General features: G+C 39.3%; 1 protein-coding gene across 2 annotated transcripts in view; it reads left to right on the top strand.

The window, feature by feature from the left end:
* BZW2 (basic leucine zipper and W2 domains 2) overlaps positions 1–23,036 on the top strand; it is a 56,987-nt gene that overhangs the window by 4,237 nt on the left and 29,714 nt on the right. For both annotated transcript variants that reach the window (XM_085050847.1, XM_085050848.1), the window contains exons 2-3: positions 16,607–16,671; positions 22,296–22,472. In XM_085050847.1, coding sequence (XP_084906973.1) covers positions 16,614–16,671; positions 22,296–22,472 — 235 coding nt within the window. In that variant the 5' untranslated portion in view covers positions 16,607–16,613. The remainder of the gene's footprint in view (positions 1–16,606; positions 16,672–22,295; positions 22,473–23,036) is intronic.

Genomic DNA, 23,036 nt, shown 5'->3' on the forward strand with positions numbered 1-23,036 from the left:
GTGTAGCCACAATAGCTACACACGAGCTGTACACAAGCTATCTTAGCTATAGCTAAGATGCTGCTCTGAGACATGGATAGAGGTCTGCTCCTGCTACCAGTTCTTTGTGAGGTGTTGCACAGTGTTAGGCTTTCTCTACACTTTGAACTTCAGGGGCAAATCCCAGGACTTGGCCGTAGCTGTATCCAAAGTCTGGCAAGATGAGGCTTATGCTTGCTTCATCTTCTATTGAGCCCAGACTTAAAGGATTCTTACATATATGGGACTGAAGGACACCAAAGTATTCTCCAAAAGATTATCTGATCCAGACTATTGGATGAGCACAGTAGTGGTGAGCAGTGTTCTCCATCAGGAAATACAGGTCAGAGCAATGGGAACGTACCAGTTTGGGACTTGAACGTCCATATAACGGCAAGGTACTTCTGTCTGGGCTTAGTAGTCTGATTGGAGTGTTGGTAGTTTGCTCCAAAACCTGACCTGATTGAGCAGAGCCAGCTTTGGTGGTTTTGCACCTAAAATATAGCCTGAATAGCAGCCACCTATAGAATTTTATTTTAAGAAAACTTCTCACAAGTTTATTTGTATAGGTTGTGAAGTACATTTCTGAGCATATGCTTTTATTTTTGTGTGTCTTTAACTGCTAATCATGCCAGGGCAACCAGAATCTTCCCACAGGGAGTGAGGATTAACAGTGCAAAGAAGAAATTTCGAGATGCTCATAATGATGATCATGGGCAATGTAAGTGCCTTAGATGAATGTTCATTTGTACTACCTGGTTAAAAGCTTCATTTGAAAAAGTCAGCATTGCTTTCACAACAAAATCAGATATGTGTGCCCCTTTGTCTCTTTGTGTACCCAACATAGGAAAAAATTAAACTGCTCTTTCGCAGAGTGAGTTCCCATTCTCTTAATTGATTGTTCTAGATGGTTCTAGTATGAACAACTTGCTCAGACAATGCATCTTTTGTGCTTTTCATGGGAGGCTCTAAGTCGTGATGATTTTATTGAATTGAAAGAAATCTAACCTTTAAACAAATTGCTTCATGCCTGTGAATTCCGTGTAGGTAGGTACTTCCATTTTTTAGAAGAGATGGCATGCAAGCAGCTTTTTGCTGTTAAAGCCTGAGATGTGTTTAGTGACAGCAATATGTGTCAGAGTATGCCTGAGCACCTTTGCAAGACTTAAGTTCTTTCCCACTGAAGCTTTGCAAGTGGTAGCAATAACCCAGTAATGCATTAGCACGGCTTCTGTAAGACTTGAATTGCAGTGGCTTTTCAGATGAGTGTTCCTAAAATAAATTCAAAATTTCAGACATACGAAGTAAATAAAATTACATAAAGCTGCAATGGAAATATATGTGTGCGTAGAAGGAGACGGAAAAACTCCAGCTCATATAGAATTTATAGTGCTTTTGGGAATTCATGAGTGCAATACTGGGAAAACCAGTGTCAGCAGCATTTAGTGACAATCAAACCTTTTCTCTGGTGAAGAACGGTGGAGGCACTTGGGTTAAACATTTAATTAGATCTAACTAGTGAGTAATTTTTTTTAACCTCCAGACAGGTTTATTTAACTCTGCTTACAGTCATGTGCAGATATGTATACCTGTTGAAGGGTTAAGGTTATTGTTTAGGACAGAGTAATTAGATCATGCATTGAATGGATGTGTGCTGTTAAGTTCAAATTGCTTTAAGAGACATCATCTTTTATTCCTCAGCTTATTTTCTGTCCTCATTCCTCCTGTGCAAATTCAAGATTTCCTGTGTCTGTGTTGCTCATAAGGCAATAGGTGATCATCCACGTCTATATCTCTGCTTGAGTTTACAGATTAAGTAATTCCATACTGATACTTCATGAGCAATAAATCACCTGTGAACTGCCATGGTTGTTCATTAAACTGTGCATTTGATTTCTGAAAGTTTCTTTTTCCATGTGATCCATTGTTGATTAAGCATGAGTCTTCCCCTTAACTGCAACAGTACTTACATGTTTAAAGTAGGAACTTGAACTTATCTGTTCAATGATAAATAAAATACTCAAGGATCATTCAGAGGATTTCTGGTGTGTGAGAGGAAAATAGACAAATGGAAAAAAATCTATTCTTTCTCCCTAGAGAGAAGTCTGTGGAGTGCAATAATACTCTGCCATGCCTGAAAACCCTGTTGAACTTGCTGTACCATACTTCTTAAATGTAGCTGTAGATCTTCTAAGAGACTGCAAAAGTCAAAATAAAAAGCAAAAAAGAGTCTAGTACCCATGCACAGTGGTGTGGTGGCCATATTTACTGCACCATAGTGCTCTTCACCATTCTTACATGCTGCACAGCTGAGAGCAGGATGAAACACTTGAATTTCAGGGGTTAACAGCTTTGGGCTTCTGTTAAGTGTGGTTGTATAGTGCAAGCACAATAAAGGGAATTCATATGTTTGTAGCAATTTGCTGGTGGACATTCTGACTTGGATTGCTGTTTGTGATGGGGATGGTTAAGTGGAAGTGGCAGCTTTTGTAGATCACATTGCAGGTTTATTCTCATTCCATCTTTAGATGTGCTTTTGTTGGTTTTAATAAAGTAGAAAGCCTTCCTCACATGTGCCATATTAAAGAAATAATCAATATTGAGTTATGTATTTTGGGTTTTAAATTCAGCAAGTCAGGAAAATACTTCCAGGAAGTAAATCAGTAGTAATTCCAACCTTGTCTATGAAAACTTTTAGTTGCTATGTGTCTTAAGAGATTTTGAAATTAGAAATGTGGTTTTTTCTACTACAGAAACTATAGAGTGAATTTTAAAATTTACTGAGTACTTCAGACATGTTTTGGCATTCTATGCAAGGGTTTGCTCTGAAAAATCTGAGTTATTCTTATGTTGGATGGAGAAGTTTTGTGTAGAGATCACTTAGAGTTTTTGCAGACTCATAGTGGCAGACAAAGATTATTACTTTTAGTCAGCCTATAAGAAGGGTGGATTACCTCTAGTGAGAATTAGGAATGACGACAGACAGGTCAGGCAAAGGAAATGCTAGACATAGTCTGGGACAGAGAGGTTTTCCAGGGACATTGGAAGGAAGCATCTTCTTTGACGTCTTGAATCTCAACGAGTTTCTACAATTCCTTCAACTAGTGCAGGCAGAACAATTAAATATGGCTTTGGGGTTGTACTTCCTTGTAATAACTAGTGTCTCATGTGTTTTCCTTAGATGTGTTCTCATGCAGAAAAGAAGTCTAAGCAGTTCAATGGTTTGTAATTTGCAAGCTAAAGTGATCCTTTCATTTTAGGTTTTGTTTCCATAAATAAAACCCTCTAGTTCTCTGGAAATATTTTTAAGAGGAAAGATACATTCAGTGTATTCAAGTTATACATTAGTCATTTTTCTTCTGATAAGACACAGGGGTGAAATCTTGGGAAGACACTACTGAGCATTAGCCAGGTACAGGGCTTGTTATTTATGTTCACTACCATTCAATGCCTTGAGCAATAGAAGATTAGAAAAACAAAGTATGTTATTTCTTTAAAATGCTTGAGGAGAAGTCAGCCCTTTAGAAGAAGGGATGATGAGTTTCTTTTCAATCTACAACCTTCATTGTATACATCAATATTGATATGAGTTTGGTTTGAGTCTAGGTGCTGTTTTTTCCCATGTGTCTGCACCTTTCTGAAGCCTGTGATGTTAAGTCTCTTCTGTCTTAGGTCTGCTTTATTTTCTTAATGTCAGGTTTCTTGTGACAGACCTGAGGATCCCAAAACCATTAGCCAGTGCTATGGAAACCCAGTGTTCTGCTGTTGAATACCATATTCTGCCAAGATGTTTGTGGGTTTCTTTCCCTACATTTCGCATGAAAAGAGGCCCCAGTCAGTGTGTCCCCAGGGCCGTGTGAATCCTTGGCTCTGCCCTTCAGATTTATCATCCTGCCCATCAGTCTCAGCTCCCTTCACAGCACAAGGAAACACTTACTTCTATCTCAAGCATATGCATGCAGTCTTTCGCCAGATTATGAGTTTGGCTATCTTGTTTTGTGGGGCCTTGTTAAAAGGCTTCTTGAATTAGAGAAAGGAAAGGATGCTCATAATTCTCTAGAAGAGCCAAGGCAAGGGCTTTATTTTGTGAATTGTTTTATTCCTGTTAAAGTGTTTATTGGTGTATGCTGAAAAGTGCCTTTTCCCCAATGTGCCCTGCCATCAGTATGTCAATTTGCATTGCTGTTGTGTCTCCAAGATTCTTCATGATGACAGTGGACTGGTTGTTTGGTGACACACAGTGCTAAATTGTCACGGCATCAGACTCTCAGGTCTCTCCTGTGAGGAAGCTGTGCAGTTCTTGAACTTTTGTCTGTGAGCAGTGGTTCCCAGCTCACTAAAGCCAAATGTGTTAAGCGAAAGCATTTTTTAGGTGGCCCATTTGATGCTAGGATTAGTTTAGTATCTTAGTGCCCTTCCCAAGTTGTATTTTGTTTCCTGGCTATTAGAAGGCCTCATTCTTTCCCCATTTTCCTTTATCCTATCAGTTTAAACAGTTGTTGATCTTCTTAGTGGGTATCAGCCCTGCAAAAGCAGTGTTATGATATGAGGAGACAACATAAAATCTTTTGAAGCTGAGGGAGAGCAAGATGTTGGTGATGGGGACAAGGAGTGTTGGACATGTTCCCCATTATTTTCAACGTGCTTGTTACATATTTTTGTAATTCCAAGATAATCAATTTATGTTGAAAACTAGGCTATTAGATTACTGGATAAAGTACCTTTATTCACGTTCCTAACAATTGGTTAATAAAGGTTCATATCAACATATTTTTATCTGAAATATCAACTTTATTTTTGAAGCATTGTCAGGAATTGCACAAAATACCACTTACTCCAAAGCCCCCGATTGAGAGTCATGTGGAATATCTGCTCTTTTCTGTTTTAGAATTGAAAAAAAAATTAATTTAGGTTGGCACTTCTCATACCTTTGCATTTTTATCCTCCCTTAGCAAAGAATATATGCTAGCTTTTCTAGTTACTCTAGTTAGTTACAGCCCAACTGAGTGTATCAAACTAGGCAGAGCAACATTTGAGGTGGGAGATAAATGTGGTGGTTTGCATGGCCGTCAGCAGTCAGGTCATTGACTTGGAGAGTTTGGCTGTATCCATGACTGAGCAGCTCTACATTCTAGGGTTTAGCTAGGTTAACGTCTTTCTGAAGCCTCTGAGGGAGCCAAGCTTTTCATTGTGGTTTCTCAGTCCAGAAAAAAAAAAATCCTTTAGCTGTCTCATTAGTAAACCTTTTAAATTCTTCATATTTTGCATCCTCATAGGAGATGAGTTGTAGAAATCTAGCGTAGCTTTTATTGGTGTTTTTGCTCTCTTGTGCAAATGTATGTGTGCATACACCTGCAGATGCACATCCCATGGAACCCTTATTAGGTTATCTGCAGAAGCAGGTCGCTGATATGCTCTTTCCAGTGCATGAACAGTGATGCTGTAAACAAGAAAATAGATTTCACTATTAATAGTGTCAAATATAATTGTGCTGAGCTGACATTGACATAGGCCAAACAACCACAAAGTGGATGCATGCTTTCTCTGAAGGAAGCAAGGCTGTAGTGGCATAGTGGTGGTTTATGCCCTTGAAAAAAGATATTAAACATACTCTGGTTAGAAATCCATAACTCCTGCAGTAATGCTTGTTGGCTTCAGAAACTGGGTTGGGAGTGGGTGGATGGCTGTGGTCTGATGCTGAGACTATTCTCTCAGCATATTTGTGGCACACAGAATTTGGAAACTTCTCAGCCAACAATGAAAATTCTGTGAATTATTTCAGAAAGATAAGCAAGCAGGTCTACTGAATTAACCATAGAACTGAATAGTATACAAATAGTAACTACCTGATTGGTAATTTTGGGTGGGTAACTTAATTCTTAACTCTGCTTGAGATGTTCGTAGGTATCACTGAGCTGTAGACTTTCACACAGATGGCCAATCTGCAGGTGTGAAGTTAGATCTGATTCAGATACCTAAAAAGTGCCTTAAATCTGAAGCTGTGAAGCTGTTCATCCATCTCACTCTAAGATGGGCAAGCAAGAATATTTTAGATAAGCTGTTTTCTGGAAATGTTTATGTTTCTCCTTATGGTAGAAAGAGGCAAGAATTGCAGCGTCAGACTTGGGTGTCATCATTCATTTTTAAGGCAGGTCAAATGCACCCCATTTTTGGGTTCTGGCAGATGGCTGTTTAGTCAAGAAAAGTCGATAGGGGTTTTGGCTTAGCTGATTGCCTGCTAAAATGATCGACAGTGAAACAGGGAGTGGTCCTCACAATCAATAGTACCAATTAAATTGCTGGGTTTGGCATTGAACTGAGCTGACGGACAGCTCTCCATGCTTCCATTACCAGTGCATGGGCACAAATCACTGCAATGTATTCAGCACTGCCTGCTGCCTCTGTGGTGGAGTTGGGTAAAACATTACATATCTGCTCTGGTCAACATTGGGGTGAAACAGATGTCTCCATAACTTCTACTAGCTTCTTGTAATGTGATTATGCCAGTAGGAGATGACGCTAAGACTGGAAAATAGATACAAATAAGTGAACACAACAGGCTAATTACTCTTTTTTCTAGCTTAGGTGATTTATATTGATGCTTCATTTGACTTCTTTTTGTGGTTATGTTTCTTAATTCTGAGATTTTAGCCACCTGTATATATAAATGTATTTTTGACAACTGAGTTTTCATCTGATTGCAATTATGATCAAAATTGCATATAATTATAACTTTTTGAGAAGCAAAACTTGAGATGCATTCATAATAGCCATTGCTTGCAGTGCTGTGCTTACAGATAGACTGTGAATTTTTCAGATTCAGTTTGATGGTCTTCAAAGTCTCCTGAATATGGATTACCAACGAAGACATATTCTTGGTTTTATGCTTTTATATTTTCAGATAAATGTTGCATTTAATGTCATTTATGTTTTGATACAGCATGGAAGAAGATTAAGAAAAACAAAGTTGAACTGTCAAAATTGAGAGAAGATGCAGTGCTTTGAGCACTTTCAGGACTGTGTCTGTGTATGATATTCCAAAAATGTGTAACTTTGCCATACATGATTGCTGGGCATTTGAGCTTTCAGTTACCAAAGCAAAACTGATCTCCCACTTCTGATATGCGAATAGTGTCAGAGTCTAGTGCTCTCTGACCAGCATCTTTTAGATATTCCACATATGGAGGGTATGATGTTTAATACTTCATTTCGTCACCTGAAGTTAGTTGATTTTATATGGTATTTCTGATTTAGCAGAGTAATACAAATTATACTGAAGATGTCATACAACTGTAAATGACATGTAACAAAGTATAGCAGTTGCAATACACAGTTCAATCACAATACCAATGTGATTCCCATTACCAGTCTTAACAGTATTCTCACTGGGCACAATGCTGGGCAACCCCAAATTTTGGGAAGAAATATGGGACTTGAATCACAATATGCCTGAAAGATTTTTGCTTTCATCACTGAAGAGAATTGGTTTGAATGTTTTCCCTCGTTTTACAAGAAGCAATCTAAAGTCCTCCTGCGAAATTAGTAATACAGCAAGCTGACCTTGGATAGACCTCTTGGGATTTTTGCTTGCTTCTCCTCCTAACGTGACCTTACTCAGGTGCCACCCAGCTCTCAGTGCTGTTGTCATAATACTCCCAAGTGGAGTATGCTGTCATGGGTGAATAATGCTTATCTTGCATGTTTGTGAATTTAAGAGGCAGCCTTCTCATATCAAAGCTTGGTTTACTGGGAGAAATTTGCCCTAGGTCTGTAATCTCATCTCTGGAAGTGGTCTGTAGTGTTGGCAGGTGAGAAAAGAAAAAGAGAAAAGGGTGGGGGAGGAGAATGTGGTGGTATAAAAATATAAATAGAAGGGAGTGCTACATTTCTTTCTTTCATGTCCTGGCAAACTCACAGCATTTTTCAAGCCTAGAAGGTTATGTCATTCATGTGTTTATAGCCCTTGACAGACTCTTCTTCCATGAATTAGTCTAAGAGCTTTCAGGTTTTCGCATAGAGGTGAAGAAATGCCATTCTGAAGTAAGGTGGAGAGCGCCGGTATGAGAGCTGCCAAGCAGCGGGTAGGATAGCGAGTGTCTGCTCAGTCTGTAATAGTTATTTTTCTGACTCACCTAGCATAACATTTGATTGTGTGGGCATCCCATGGGTGGGTTTTATTTCTTTTTTTTCTCAACATGGAACTTGAATGCAAATCAGTATCTATTGCCACAGAATTATCTTAGCTTGATCTGAGAGAAATTGTACCCACCATTGCCTAGAAAATAACTGCAGGTTGAAGCAGTCCAAGCATTGACTGCTTCTATTCCCCACTCCAGGAATTTATTTACCAAAACTAGTGTGTTCTGTCAAAATGCTCACCTGCTCTGAGGAGGAAGAAGCAGCCACAGGGAATATGGACTACTTTTGGGATGCAGAGTGACACAAGTCAGTTACAGACTCCTTTTTTTTGTTGAAGTGAGTACTGCTAACGCCATGATCAATGTTAGCTGGTATGTTTGGAATTGTAGATACAATGCAAAGCCTGGTGTGTTTTCACTGCTGGCCCTTTGTGCCAGAAAGATCAGAATTCATATGTCTGGAAGCTGACTCACTTTCCCTCAGGTTAGAGAAAAAACATGTGTTATCTTGGTGAAGTCCTTGCACATGCTTTGAAGAAATAATTAGGGAGCTCTGAATTGAAACTTGCTTTAATGCTTAAAGCAGTTGTTCTATTAAAATCAAGGCCTTCATCGATTGCAGGTGTGTAGGAGGTGCTAGCTATTAATACATCTTTCCTCCCATTACAGTATTTAGTTCATGAAATAATAAACTGTTAGCAACTGGGAGGCATTGCTTTCTGGAGAATGCAGATTGTATTTATTTATTTTTATTTTTAACCTTAGCCCCTTAGTTTATCAGTTTTCAAGTGCTGCAGTTTCCTGGAGGCACTAGTGATGTCTAGGTCTTTTGCTGCTACTCAGAGCTTTTAGGTAGCAAGAAGAATGGAAGAAGTATGTCTCTGGATTTTTTTGTTGGTATTGGAATTGCATGAGTAGGATCAACACTGTAAACACTTTCAGTGGCCTGATACATTAAAAAACCCGAAGCTGGATGGACTTGAACAGAGGAGTGACACTCTGCATGAGAAAGCTGACCGTCCTGCACTGGCCTTCATTACTGAACTGTTCTTGTATTGTCTTGTGTCTTACAAGCTTTGTTCCTGGGAATGAAGCCTCTTTGGTATTTTTTTTAACGTGTCCTTCCGAATACCTGTATTTATTGGTTTATTGGAGACCTCGTTCAAGGGGACCCTGTAAAGTAACTCCAATAGTGATTTCTTGCAAATGTACTGTGAACAGTGGCTAGTGAATTCTCCCCCAAACATCAATGAAGGATTGAGCTAAATTGCTGCAGTACCTTCACAATCATGTTTTTGCAGAATTTCAGCTACACCATTTTTCCTATAACAAAATCATCTCTATGGCAATTGCTGAGACAGTTGTGTTTTTCAGAATGAACTGGACATCCAATGTGTCTCCAAATTCAAGAACCCTGTTTTAATATTTACGCAGTCATTGAAAGTGTGGTGTCTTGTGTGAGGAAAAATCTTTGTTAGCTTTGGAAGAATTCTGTCTTCCTCTTCTGTTCTCAGTGCACCTCACCCTGATCTCTGCCTTATCCTTTTTATCCGCTTTTTTCTAAGAGGTTTTCCCATTGGCAGGGTGTGCAAGCTTGGAGTTGGATGACTAGCTATTACCTTAAAATGAATGTTAATTGGATATGAATTGATCTGTAGCAATACACCATCTCCATTATCTCAGCCTACTCCAGTTAAGAATACAGCACCTAAGAGAGCTCTCAACGGTGAGAAAAGCTCCTGCTAATACCTTGTCCTTAAAGAATTATGTCTAATTCCTCCTCTTTAGTTGCTGGAAGAAATCTTGTTATTGGAAGACATTTTGTATGTGGCAACCTGAGTGTGTGATTTAATTTTCTTGACTTGTATTTCTACCTGTCAATTATTAAGAATTTTTTACTTCTTTTTTTCTTCTCTTTGACTGACTGTGCCATGACTCACACATATTTTATATGGTTCCTGATGACATGGCAGAGAAGTCTATTGTCTCGGTCCTTCAGTTTACAGTTCTCTTGACATTGTGAAGTGCATTGAAAGCGCTTCAGTGGTGTTACTTACCTGAGCCACTTCTGTAGAAATTCTTGGTTAGTGACCAAAGAAATACCTGCTCTTCTGAAATAAGTGCAGTGAGGTGGATCTCTAATGCAGTGTGTGATTGTACATTCATTGGTGGTAGTGGGAACTGGGTTTTTTTCTGGCTGTTTTTCAAGAAACATCTTCCTGTGCATCCCAGTTTAGCCATGAGGTGATGTGATTTATGGTGCAGATTTTGGTGAGTCTTCTCATTTGTTTGGGGTTTAGCATCATAGAATTGCTTCTGTTGAAAAAGACCTGTAACATTATTGAGTCCAACCATTAACCCAGCACAGCCACCACTAAACCATGTCCTTAAGTGCCATCTGCATGTCTGCCAAATCCATCTACTTGTGTTTTAAATAAATAAATCCAGTGATAGACTGACCACTTCCCTGGGCAGTCCATTCCAATGTTTCACAATGCTTTTAGTGAAGAAAATTTTCCTACTACCCAATCAAAAGCTCTCCTGATGTAACATGAGGCCATTTTCCTCCTCTTGCTGCTTATTGCTTGGAAGAGACCAGCCCCACCTGGCTACAGCTTCCTTTCAGATAACTGCAAAGAGCAATAAAGTTTTCCTTCCCTCTCCTTTTCTCCAGGATAACTATTCACAGGCTGCATGCACAATTCTTGGCCGGAGAATCTTGCGTGAGCACAGGCTTTTATTTTTTATTTAATGCAATGTAAGTTTCATTCTCTTTAGGTATTTGTTTCTACTTGCTGCAGAATTAAATCAAATCCACTTGTTTCATCTCTTTGTTTTCTCTCTCCCACTAGGCATGCTAATAAAGGACAAGTACTTTTATTGAAGTAGATATACTTTTTACTGTGGACCAACACTGTTCTGTGATTAAAAAATAAACATTTAAAAAAATTTAAGTGCCTTGAAAGCTTCTGTAAGGGTCTTTTGGGAAAGACGAGGCATGTGGATAAGCAATATTTGTATTTCCTGTAAACATTAAAACCCCAGGTTGATTGCATTTACCCTGCACATCCTTACATAACTGTATTTACCCTGCACATCCTTACATTACTGTTTTGTCCCTGCACGTTGCTGTTGAGGCTATAAAATCAGGGAAGGAATTTTAATGTGGCAAGAGCCTGGCTCTGGCTTTACTGCTCCTAACGAATGGCACCTTTGGGTTAAAGGTTTCATAAGCATTATAACTATGCTGGTGCCTCTGTGGGCAAGTCTGCAAGAAAAAACCTGGTTGCCAGTTTGTAACATAAACCTGCTGCACTTCCTGGTGATTTGTGCCATGGTTGAATTTACAGACCTCCAGCTTATTAGTCACTTCTTTAAAAAATCCCTATGTTTTAGGACAAAGGGCACAGTGTCCCCATGGAAAGTGGGAAGCCTGATGAGGATTTGGTGAGAACTGATGGCTGCACTGCATCTGCTCTGTCTTCTTGTCCCTTTACATTGACCTGTTCCTCTCTACTGGTAATGATGTATAAGTTCTCCACTACAGATTTTGTTAGCTCATAATCTAGCTGTCTGCTGCCTTTCCAGAGAGCAGACAGCTGCTGGCTGCATGCTGACATGTTTCCTCTCTGGCAAAAGTGCAAGGGCAGCTCTTCCTGTATGCTGCTTGAGTTCAGTAATTTGCATTTGATGTAACTTCTTGGCTTGCTGCTGAATGAAGTGGAAAACTCTCCTTACCCTAAGTCTGTAACTGTGAGAGAATGAAAAGACCCAGTAATATTGCTGGATAAAAACTATCCAGTAAAGCCTTTTAATGTCCTGGATATTCTTTGGGGAAAAAAAAGATTGCCCTTGATATGTGGGTTGGGATGTTTCCATCAAAGCAGCTCTACCCATCTATGCCCCTATTGTATTTGCCTTTGTGATGAGTGCCCCTGTCTTACATGATATCTCAGCAAGGGAGGGAGATGGAAGTAATTCCTGCGAAGCATCTGTTCCTGTGCAAGCTGGTAGTGCTGTGTTGGTGGTGTTCTGGCAGCTCTCTCCATCTCCCTGTCAGTCAAACGCAGTCGGCGCCAGTCCCCACAGCAGCAGCAGGGTCCTGTGGAGCAGTGCTGCTGACCCCGCCCTCCAGTGGGCTGCCCAGAGGGTCACTGTGTGCCCTCTGGGCTCTGTTTAGTGCCCTGCACACACACAGCCATAAAGTCTTGGTAGGGAGTTTTATTAAACCGTTGGTCTCTTTCATATGTTGTCTGGCATTGATTCCCTTCTCTGCATAACTAGGGCAGGGAAGTTTCGCTGCTGTGAAGCAACTGTTCCCAGATTCATCTGAGCATGTTAATGTTTGAAGAATCTCAGATGATTCTGAGATTTTGGTTAAGAGAAGTGTAAAATGATGCTTAGAAAAATAGCGTTGCTTTGAATAAAGGTTTTCAATATTTTTTTTTTCAATTTAAGCAATATGTTTCCAAGAACAAATGTTTCCAGTATTTAAAGTTGGTAGAAACTTCAGCCTTACCAAGGCTTTAAATAATTCAGGAGTTAATCTTCATAAGAATTTCCCTGTGGTATGGATAAAAGACTGCATTTTTCTGACTTATTAAGTGAGTTCATACTTGCTGAAGCTATGAAGTAACTTTTACTTCATCTGTTGCAGGTTTTAGAAATTAATTTTATTAATTAATGTTGGATTTATTAATTAAAACTGCTACAATTTTTATTAATTGTGTGAGAAGATTGGTTGATTAGAGTTACTGCTGTATAACGTATGTCTGGATCTACAACTGTAGATGTCCCTCAGTTTTATTTTAACTGTTTAGGGTCTTTAGCATGAAAATGAGCATCCATAGAGAAAGCTGAGCTCCTGGACTTCAAACAGTATCAGGAGAATCTGCCAACTCACCAATTTATGAATTTTTAAAGTATGAATTTGTTTTATACAAGCCTGTTAACACGAGTAGGAGTGGATTTTGGTAAACTTTAAAGTCATGCATTTTTTTAACTTTTCTTACGAATTTTGTAGCTTCAAGTTAGTAATTAGCAGACTTAGACATTTTGTGGTTTGTATGGAAAATGAACCCATTGTGGAGAGTAGTGCCAGCTTCTGTTTGGCTCTCTGACATCTACTTGAGTGTTGAGCAATAAATTGAGAGTAGAGCTTGTAGACACTCAGTAGAGTGTCTCCCATCTTCTGGTGCAGAGTGGAATCTGTGAAAGGAGTGAGCTGTCATTCCATATCTCTTGCTTGCTCTCCTGCCGACAATTTATATGAATCCTGAGGGATGTTGGGCTGCAAGATACAAGTTTGCCTGGTGGTTTGGGTTTTCTTTTGGAGGCTGTTTCCTTCCTACCCATATTTACCCTTAAGATCTTTACTCTGATGAAACCATTATGACTTCTCTAGCTGCCATTTCAAAATTTGGCCATTGGCTTTGAGCTGCCAGCTGCTGTACTTTCAAAATGGAAAATATATGTAATAGTTCAAGGTCTTATGTGATTTCAAGGTTTTACAGCTACCTGACGCCTGAGAGGCAGGCTGCACTCTGATGCAATCAAATGTGCTGTGCAAGTTTATGGGCTGCCACCCTGAATTTACAGCCTTCAGCCACCACCTTTGTGCTGTTGTTGGTCTGTTCTTGATAAAATAAAAAGGTTTTTGCATTTCATTCACTTTCGTAAATTTTCAACTTTTATCCAGGCATCTGTTGTGGTGGCAACAGCATTTAAAAATCTCACTTTAAAGAGCTGATGCCATTTGTCCAGATACATTCTGGATTGCCATCTAGATTATTGGGTTGGTTTTGCTCAGGCTTAAGATGCAGTTTCTTAATGAAAGATCCTGTGCCAGTGCTTGAGGCAATGCCTTATAAAGCCAGACCCTCACTCAAGCAGATTAAAGCACAGTGCATTTAGAGCTAAATATAGACAAAGGCATATCCTATGTTCCCAGTAATTAACTATTCAAGATTCTCTTCTGTTGCACTGAACCTCTAGTCATTAAATCTGCCACAAGTTGTGAGTCCTGCTTTTACTGTTTGTTTTTTTAAATCTTTCCCAGCTGTTTTAAAGGACGTATTTTATGTTCACAGGGAATAGTCAAAATCAGTAGTTGACCCGCAGGTTGACTTTACAACCTTCAGGTGCATGCAAGTTTTTTTTCAGCTTAAAAATACACTTCATCAAAGGAAAGGAGAAGTCTGGTGTTAGAAATTTAATGTTTGCATTTCTGTCTTTTATAGAAACCAAGAAACTACCAGTATACTGGGCTGAAGGCTTTTGTGTGTTCATTAAGGAAGTGGGCACTGTCGACCCCAGCCTGATGGCACGTTTGTGCACTGGAAGAGCTGTGAAAAGCAGATTAATTCTTGCAGTTCTTACCTGCAGGGTGGCTCACTTGACTCTTACTTTGCAAACCTCGTGGGCATCTCTTGCCATCTCTTGAACGTTTTTAGACCCAGAACAAGGTGTAAGGTGTCCAGGCAAAACATTAAAAACAAATCAGAAATACCTGGTTGAATGTTATAGATCATTCTCTTTACGAATAACTTGAGGTCAGAAAGACAAAGCTGATAAGTGTGTCAAATCTAGCCAGTCACTGGTTAGTGGCTGGGCTGTTGCTTATCCCTGTAGACTGCTAGATTATCTGCCTAATTAACTTGTAAAGCACCTCCTGTTCCTATAACACCGAGCTGTCTTGGCAGGGGAAAGAGCCTTTTGAGCTCTGCTGTGAAGGGACTCTTGGATCTTACAGCACTTTAAAAGATCCCACGGTATCGTGGTTTGCCATGTTGAACTATCTTTGCAGTTGAGCAAATCGTTTTTCCAGAAGGGTGTTTAGTGTTGGAGTGGTTTCTAAATGCTTCTTGGTCTGTTACAACTGCAGCTTTAGATCTCAGTGATGAATATGAATCTCAGTTGAACTGCTTGTTGCGTATTTGTGTTTTTATGACTTACAGGAAGCAAACCCAGTCTTGACACTGAACTTTACTGGCTATTTCCAGTTCATGTGCTTGCATGCACAGTTTTTGACTATGGATAAATGGTAAACCTAGACGAGAAAGCACTGGCTTGCCAAGTAAAACATTTGAAGTGCTGCAAAAATGGCTAGGGATGCTGCCACTAGAAGTCTGGTGAACAGGAATATATTGTATAGCTGGAGCATTGTTAAGAGAGTTAAATCAATTTTCAGGGGTAGAGAAAGCACTACTTGGCTAGTAACATGGGATTGATGGCTTCTTTCTCAGATATGGAGCTTGAGCTTCTTTTCATTTGTGGTAGGAAACATGTAGGCAAATCTGTGTACTTCTAAACTAGACCTGCAGAGTCCACAATGAAGAAATACAAATAATACAGCTTTTTGTAAAACTGAAGTTATTAAGAGAACATACTCAAATTCTTGCATGAGAAGGCTTAAGTTTGGACAAGCAAATCATAAGTAACAGCGACCTAAGGACATGCAGGGTGTGAAGTAGGTGGCCTCTGAATCTCAGGGCTGGCACAAGCTGTGGGCAGGAAAGGGGGATGACCCATGGTGATTCCTATGTGCTGCAAAGCTTCCTTTTGCTCACTGCTGCTTGCATTCAGCTCTTGGTTTAGCTGTTCTTTTCATAAGCTGTGTCTTGTGTGATGAAACTGATTATATCCAAAGCTTAAAAATAGTTCTGTTTTCTTTAGATAAAATAGCATTAATATATATAGTTTCACTTTCCAATTTTTCTGACGTTGTGTGTTGAGATTTGCTATAAAGGTCTGAAGTAATACAAGCCCAGTATTTTTCACTGTTGTATGATGTGTCATATAGGTCCTTTACTCCATATTTATGCACAAAGTTGATGGGGCAAGGGATCTGTTTATCTACTGTTATTTTTACAACTCCCACATGCTTTTCAGAACTTCAAGTTACTGAGATACAGTGATTCTTGTAAGAAACATTTGATTAGAATTTGATGGCTAAAACATTGTGGTTAGACCACAAAGTCTTATCTTGAGCTGGACGGTGTGTGACCCTGGGCACTCATCAGCTTGGTGAACATGCCAGAGGGTGAGACTTGTGCCATGATGAGCCTCACCAGGATGGTTCCCAGTCCTCTGCCCTAGTGGCTACTGTGTCCCCAGCAGCCCCATGAGCTGTGTGGGCAGTGGTGCTGTACCCCTGCCCCAGGAGTAAGGGCAGAGACTCCAACACCTTCCTGTTTGGTTTTGAACCTTCACATTTTTTTACAGCGATGCCAACAGCCAGGTATTAAGAGGAACACATCTTAGCAAAGTTATCCTTGGATTGTAGTGCTCTTCATCTTAATATGAATTACTCTTTGAATATGTGTCAAGAACTTTCTTTACCTTTCACATGTTGGAGTTTTACCACACTGAGTCTTTATTTTGCCTTTAGATTAAACTGTTGTCTGTAAATGCTAGAGTATAAATATTTTTCCTTTTTTTTCTTTCCTCAGAAATTTTATGAATAAGAATCAGAAGCCAGTGCTAACAGGCCAGCGGTTCAAAACTAGGAAGAGGGGTAGGTTGCATTACATTTTTTGCTTTATTTTCCTCTTTGTTAAAATGACTATAAATGGAGCAGGTGGAATAGTTGAAAGTTCAACTAAAAGATTTTTCTCCCCTTCTTTTCAGCCATGTTAAGTTTGAAGATGTTACTTTTAACTAAGCTCTACAAATTCTGTTATTTTCACCATATATCCTAGGACTTCATTTGAAATTTGGGTTTATTAACTATGAAGTCTTGTGGAACCCTCAGTTAAAGATTAGATGCTAAATGAATTTGTAGTATATTTACATATCATGAAGAAAACTTGTTAGATGTTTGCTTTGAGTGTTTCTTAAACTGTCGTTTTCAACTAAAAACAAAATATGAGCTTTTATTTAAAGGTTGTGTAAAGAAAATTATCTGGGTTTTTTGTTTTAATTTTTGTTTTTATTTCTTTGACTCAAATCAGTGCCATATCTGTAAGTGAACCTTTCATATCTAAAAAGGAATTTTCTCGCCTTCATTCTCCATGAGATGGTCAGATCATCTCACTGGTCCTGCTTTCAGGTCAGAAGGAGGTCAGAAACCTCCTTTTTCGGAAATATTTTTTCTCCTATGTTAGTATAGTCTTTATTTAATTGTTAAAACAATTACGATTGTGTGAGTCCCATTTTACTCATTGTGATACTGACCTTCTGTAAACATGACCAACACTTTGTTTTGCTAATACAGTAGAGCATCAATTTTTAAAGAAAGCTGAGTGGTGCTAATAGTACTGACCATTCAGATATTCTGGTACAGCAGGTGTTGTCCTAACATGCTTGCTCACACCATACTCAGAGTTCATGTTTAGGTGGCTGAGATGAATGCCCAACAGTTTGAGGCAGAGAGACAAAATATATGTAATGAATTATTTTATTCTCTTCCTGCTCCCCCACCAGAAAAACACAACCAAAAGTTTGGTTTGTGAAAAGAAAGATCATAATTTTTGGTAGTGCAATAGTAGATTATTACAGCAGACACAGGTGGAGTTCCTGTCTGTCATGAAACAGATTTTTTCCATCTTCACTTTCCTGTTTCTGATCAAAAGCTAACACCTCTTCTTAATGTCTAGTAACAGAAATGTAAATAAGAGCATTTTCTTGATGTGGATGAGAGAAACAAAAAGAGTTGGTAACCTTTCTCAGAAAATTTCAAATTCAATCACGAGTCTGAAGAGCTGAGTGTCTAGAGATCTAGGATGATCACAAAGCTTAGATACAAATTCCAAAATAGTTTGGTTTCAGTCATGTCAAAAAGCAGTGCCAGCTTTCTCTTGTCTTTCCTCCCTTGCACCCAGCACTTCTTCAATTCATTTCACTGGTACAGTCTCTTAAATGGAAAATGTCTTTTCTAAGGTGCCCATAGAATGTTTGTAAGGATAACTAATTAAAAAAGAAACCAGTATTTGTAATTAATTGTGATGGTGCGCCAGTAATTACTGGAATTAACTTTCTGTCAGCATGGTCGAAAGCATTATGCAGTGGGAGCTGTACACTGCATTAACTCACAACCATATAGACGTACCCAGAGGAGTGGAATTAACAGTCCCTGAAGAAGTCTGTCTGTCAGATCAGCCAGTAAAAGCACTCAGACATGCACACTGCTGGATTGATCGTATGTATTTTTCAGTCTAGGTCAGTCAGTTACAGTAAATATGTTATTTGATAAACTTGTCCTAGGTTCAGACAATGTTCTGTCTCTCATAAAGACTTTCAGCCTGTGTTTTCCACTGAGTTTGGTATAATCGGTCTTAATACAGATTTGGTCTTTCACACCTATTTAATACAAGCAATAATTAGAATAAAGAAAGATACTTGATTTTTACCTGTTTGTGTCCTGTGATACTCCTTTTTCCCTTCTCTAGATCCCTGGAGCACTGCCATCTCAGTGAGGTGTGACGCTGCAGTCAGGCATCTAATAAAACTAATTGCATATGCAAACTTTTATCACTGGTCAGCTAGCTGCAACTAATCTCGGGTTGTGAACAACTTCTGAAATTTCAGAGAGCAAAAGAAGAATAATACAATGTTTTTTAATTTAATGTGTGAAAGTGTGCTTAATATCTAAAATATCTTTGAGAGAGGACCATGAAAGGAGGAGCTTGTAAATCTCACTCTTTCTAGTTATATTGATTAACCTGATAAAAGGAATAAACCTTGCCTGCATCATATATAGTGGCAGACATTCAAATCACTTTAAAAAGATTGGAAGGAAGGAAAACGATGCTGATAAGGGAAGAACCTTCCAAGGGAAGGAGGCATCTCACAGTTCCTATCAGTCTAGGCAAATAAAGTAGTTTGGTTAGTTCTTGGTGTGATCTCTGTACCTGTTGAATATTCCTTTTTCAGTGATGGTTGGCAGTAGTTGGCATCTGGCTGGTACTTGTTTCTATGGAGCAGATACGTGCGATGTAGACTGCACTGACTGAATACATGCATGCACAGTGATGTCTTTGTGTCTTCTGAAATGGAAGAGGGAAAATTGCAATAGCAAAAATGCCAGTAGGTAGTAAGGAAAATTTGTGTATCCAGACAGTTGACAAATACCTACAGGACAAAAAGCTTCCCAAAGCATTAATGGGATCAAACAGTGCACTTTGAAGTGAGCTGGCAGGCAATACCTGATACCTAAGTTTGTTCCCATGGTATAGATAATACAGGGTTAATAAATGCTTAAAAAATGGTGCAAAATAAGCTAAACAAAATGCTGCATAGTACTTTCAGGAAGAAAATTATCTAGTAAAAAGGCAGTATTATCACCTTGACATTACCTCGTTTGGCCCTTCTTTTCACTTCATGTTACCTTTTCTCTTCCGCAGAATTACAGTTGTGGACCTTCTGTTTAAGAGATAAAATTAATTCTTAAGGAGAGGGCAGTGAATGTACTTCATTATTTTCTTAGAAGCAAAAGATAGGAAATAAGGATCTGGGAACATGCTGAAAATGAAAAGCTTTGTATAGCATTGCTGCAGTGACTATTGTGTGCATCACATCTGTGAGCTACACCTGCCTCTGCTAGCCCATGACTGGAGCTGTGCTTCTTTAGTAATTGTGCACTTGACAGCTCAACAGACTGTCACCCCTTGTTGATGATGGCTTCTTACTCACCCTCTTGTACAACATCAGCATATTCCTCTTCAGTACATTAGCTTGGTAGGGAAATGTTTCAATAAAATTACAGATCGCTTTTCATGTAATGAGTTCACCTCATGTTCCTGTGTAAACTCTTAGACTGTGATAGACAAGAAAATAGTAGGGTACTGCAGATGAGAGGAGGACTTCTGGGGCAGGGGAAGAATCTATTTAAAAGAGCTAAGAAATATTGATCATGGTATTTGTGTTTGTATTGAGCACTGTGTGCCCATGATACCAAGCATATAACACCTTCCAGTTTAGATTGAACATCTTAAATTGGTAGGCAAAATACATTTGAAAATGGAAAACAAGATTATTTTTTTAACTCTTAAGACAAAACTCTGTCTTCTTGCTGGTTGATGTGTCATCAAGTTTTTGGTTTTGATTTTTTGGGGGTTTTTTTACCATTTAAATAATACATACTTATTTGGCAATCCAGAAGAGAATAATTATACTCAGATGCTCGTTTATGGGTGGAACTGTGTTTCTTGTGTACAAATAAAACTGCCTGAAGTACACATACTGAAGTACTTATTTCAGTAAGAGACTAGTTTGTTTTTGGGTTGGTTGGCTTGTTTGTTCCTTGTTTTGAGTTAGCTTTTGTACTTCAAGTTGAAGAAGAGCTACAACTGAGTATTTGGTAACAGATCTGATGGCTCAGATGGAATTCCAGTAGTATGCTTCTCTGCAGGTATTTACCCAGAGCAAAGGCACATTCTTCAATGCCCCTCTCAACCCTGTGGTGTGTCTGTGATGGGTGTGCCCTGCAGCTAGGAGAGGGGGTTCCTCAAAACACAGACTCCAGGTTTTCACCACAGCCAAAGTCAAGGTAACACGACTGAGAACCTGAATGTCTCCAAGATCTAGTGTGCAGTAAAAGCCTGGAAATAAATCATTTGCAGTCCCGAGAGTGACTGGTGGTGGCCAGTGTTGAGTGGTGAGTGTGGTAGTGGAGAATCTAGCTGCCAGGCCCCTTGGAAGGCCAAGTGGACTAGTCACCTGAGCTTCCCAGTGGCCTGGGACACTGAGTCCAAGGGACTGCTCTATGGCTTCCAGGTACAATTGCTGTGGAGGAAGGGGATGCATTGGAAGTGCAGGAGAATGTGCAAGTGATGCACTGAAGATGGTAGAATGAGCACACCCCAGGTACATGCAGCAGAGGAGAGAAAACTTCTCTGTATTAGAAATAGAAAAGCTATCAAAAGTAGGAATTGTCTGTAAATAGTTATTAAATTGCCACAAGACTACTGTGGCACGAGGGAAGAGATTAGGGAAGAGAGGCTGTTAAAAAGTAAGGTCACTTGTTTAAGGCCTGGGATGAAAAGCTGCACTGTGAGTAGAACAGAAGCTTGCAGCCAGAGGATGCATAAAGGCCTGAACCTCTAGTCACAAAAAACCTGCAAGAGTTGCAGCTGGCATCTTTTAGACTGGATTCGCACATGTTTCAACAGAAATTTAACCAATCCTGATTTATCTTAATAAGTAAAAAACTCTGGATTGATCCTCTGGTTATAGTATTTTTCAGCTTTTCAAGAACTTGTATCAATGTTTGTGTCAGCAGGTGATAACTAACCTGGGTTTTGAGTGCACAGAAGTTCAGAGTTATTTTAACAGTAACGAGCATTTCATTTGTGCTCTTATATAAAGCCAGGACTTGTTTTCTTAAGCTTTCACTAGCCCTGGTAAGCTGTTAACTGCATGCACAAAAAGGCAGCAGGAGGTACGGGTAAATCTAGATAAGAGTTATCTGGAGGTTGTAGTTATGTCTGCTGTGAGTAATGACCTTGACCCAGGGACATTTTCTGGGGGTCAGGCTATACCTTAATTGAGCTCAGTAAGGAACAGCTGTAGCAAATGCAGAGTGAGTGCTGCGTTTCTGTGTTCTAGCGCTGCTTAGGTCTGTGAATATGGAAGGTAAATTCCTGGTTACATTGTGTTGCCTTGTCTTAAATGTTTATTCAAAATCTAGTTTTATTAATACCTCAATCTCCTTTTTTCCTGAAGACTTGTCTTTTTGAAAACATTTTAGCTATGTGACCATAGTTATTAAAAGAAAAGCAGCAAGAGATGAAAAGCTAAATGTTTGTACAGGGAGAGTATGTATGCATAGCTTGACATTCCCTTTATCCTGCTCTCAGATTTAGCAATGCACAGTGCTACACACGTGATAGTATCTTCAGCAAGAGAAGACTATGAAGTTTGGAAACAATTTCAATAGATGCTTTTCCTCTATTTATTTATTCCCCTATGTTTGCATGTTTTGGTTTTGGGAGATGAGGAGGAGAGGGATGCAAGGGTAAACACTGCAGAATTTCCAGAAACAATACAAGCCAAACAAACAAAGTTTTGGTGTGTTGACCAGAATGAGAAGAATACATTAGGTGCCATGTTCATTTCAATTGCTGACTGATACTGGATTTTTACAGCATTTTTGAAAACTGACACTTTTTCTTTCCTTCTCCTTCTTTCTCTCTGTTTCAGATGAAAAGGAGAAATTTGAACCCACAGTCTTCAGGGATACGATTGTCCAAGGCCTCAATGAAGCTGGGAATGACCTGGAGGCTATAGCCAAGTTTCTGGATGCAGCAGGCTCACGACTTGATTATCGCCGCTATGCTGACACACTCTTTGATATTTTGGTAGCTGGCAGCATGTTAGGTAACCTGCAGAGTATCTGACAGAGAATTTTGATGATCATCCCTGCTTGCTTCTTTTAAAATGCTGTCTTCCTCTGCAGTGGAAATTATAACCTGTATTACAAATTCACTGCTTGCATCTCATATCATAGCACTGTTTGTTGTTTGTCACACAGTAACACCTCATTGCTTGCTGGATACTGCTCTGAAAAGCCTTCAGTCTGAGCTAAACCAGCATATAATTGCAACAGCAAAGAGAATGAGAGAGATGTTAACTAGGGGACACAGGGATTTTATTAGCATAAAAAGGTGTAATACAGCACTCAGGGTTAAGAGCTGCTGCAAGTCTTGCTTTGTAGATGTTGCAACAAAGGCTAGCTGAGAGAAGTGAAGGATGATGAGGTATGCTTTGTGGATGTTCATGGGACATTTCTACAAGGTATCAGTGACAGCTTTTGGCAAAAGCGTGCTTTTCACTTTCCTCTGTATTTTGAGTAAGTCTTTTACTGGTCACGTTGCTTTGATTCTTGCTCTTTGGTATGTAAGAAGAAAATGTGTTTTTTTAAGACTTGAGGTAATGCAGGAA

Source organism: Lichenostomus cassidix, chromosome 2, assembly GCF_008360975.1.
Source record: "Lichenostomus cassidix isolate B80296 chromosome 2, HeHo_3.0, whole genome shotgun sequence".
Taxonomy (NCBI): domain Eukaryota; kingdom Metazoa; phylum Chordata; class Aves; order Passeriformes; family Meliphagidae; genus Lichenostomus; species Lichenostomus cassidix.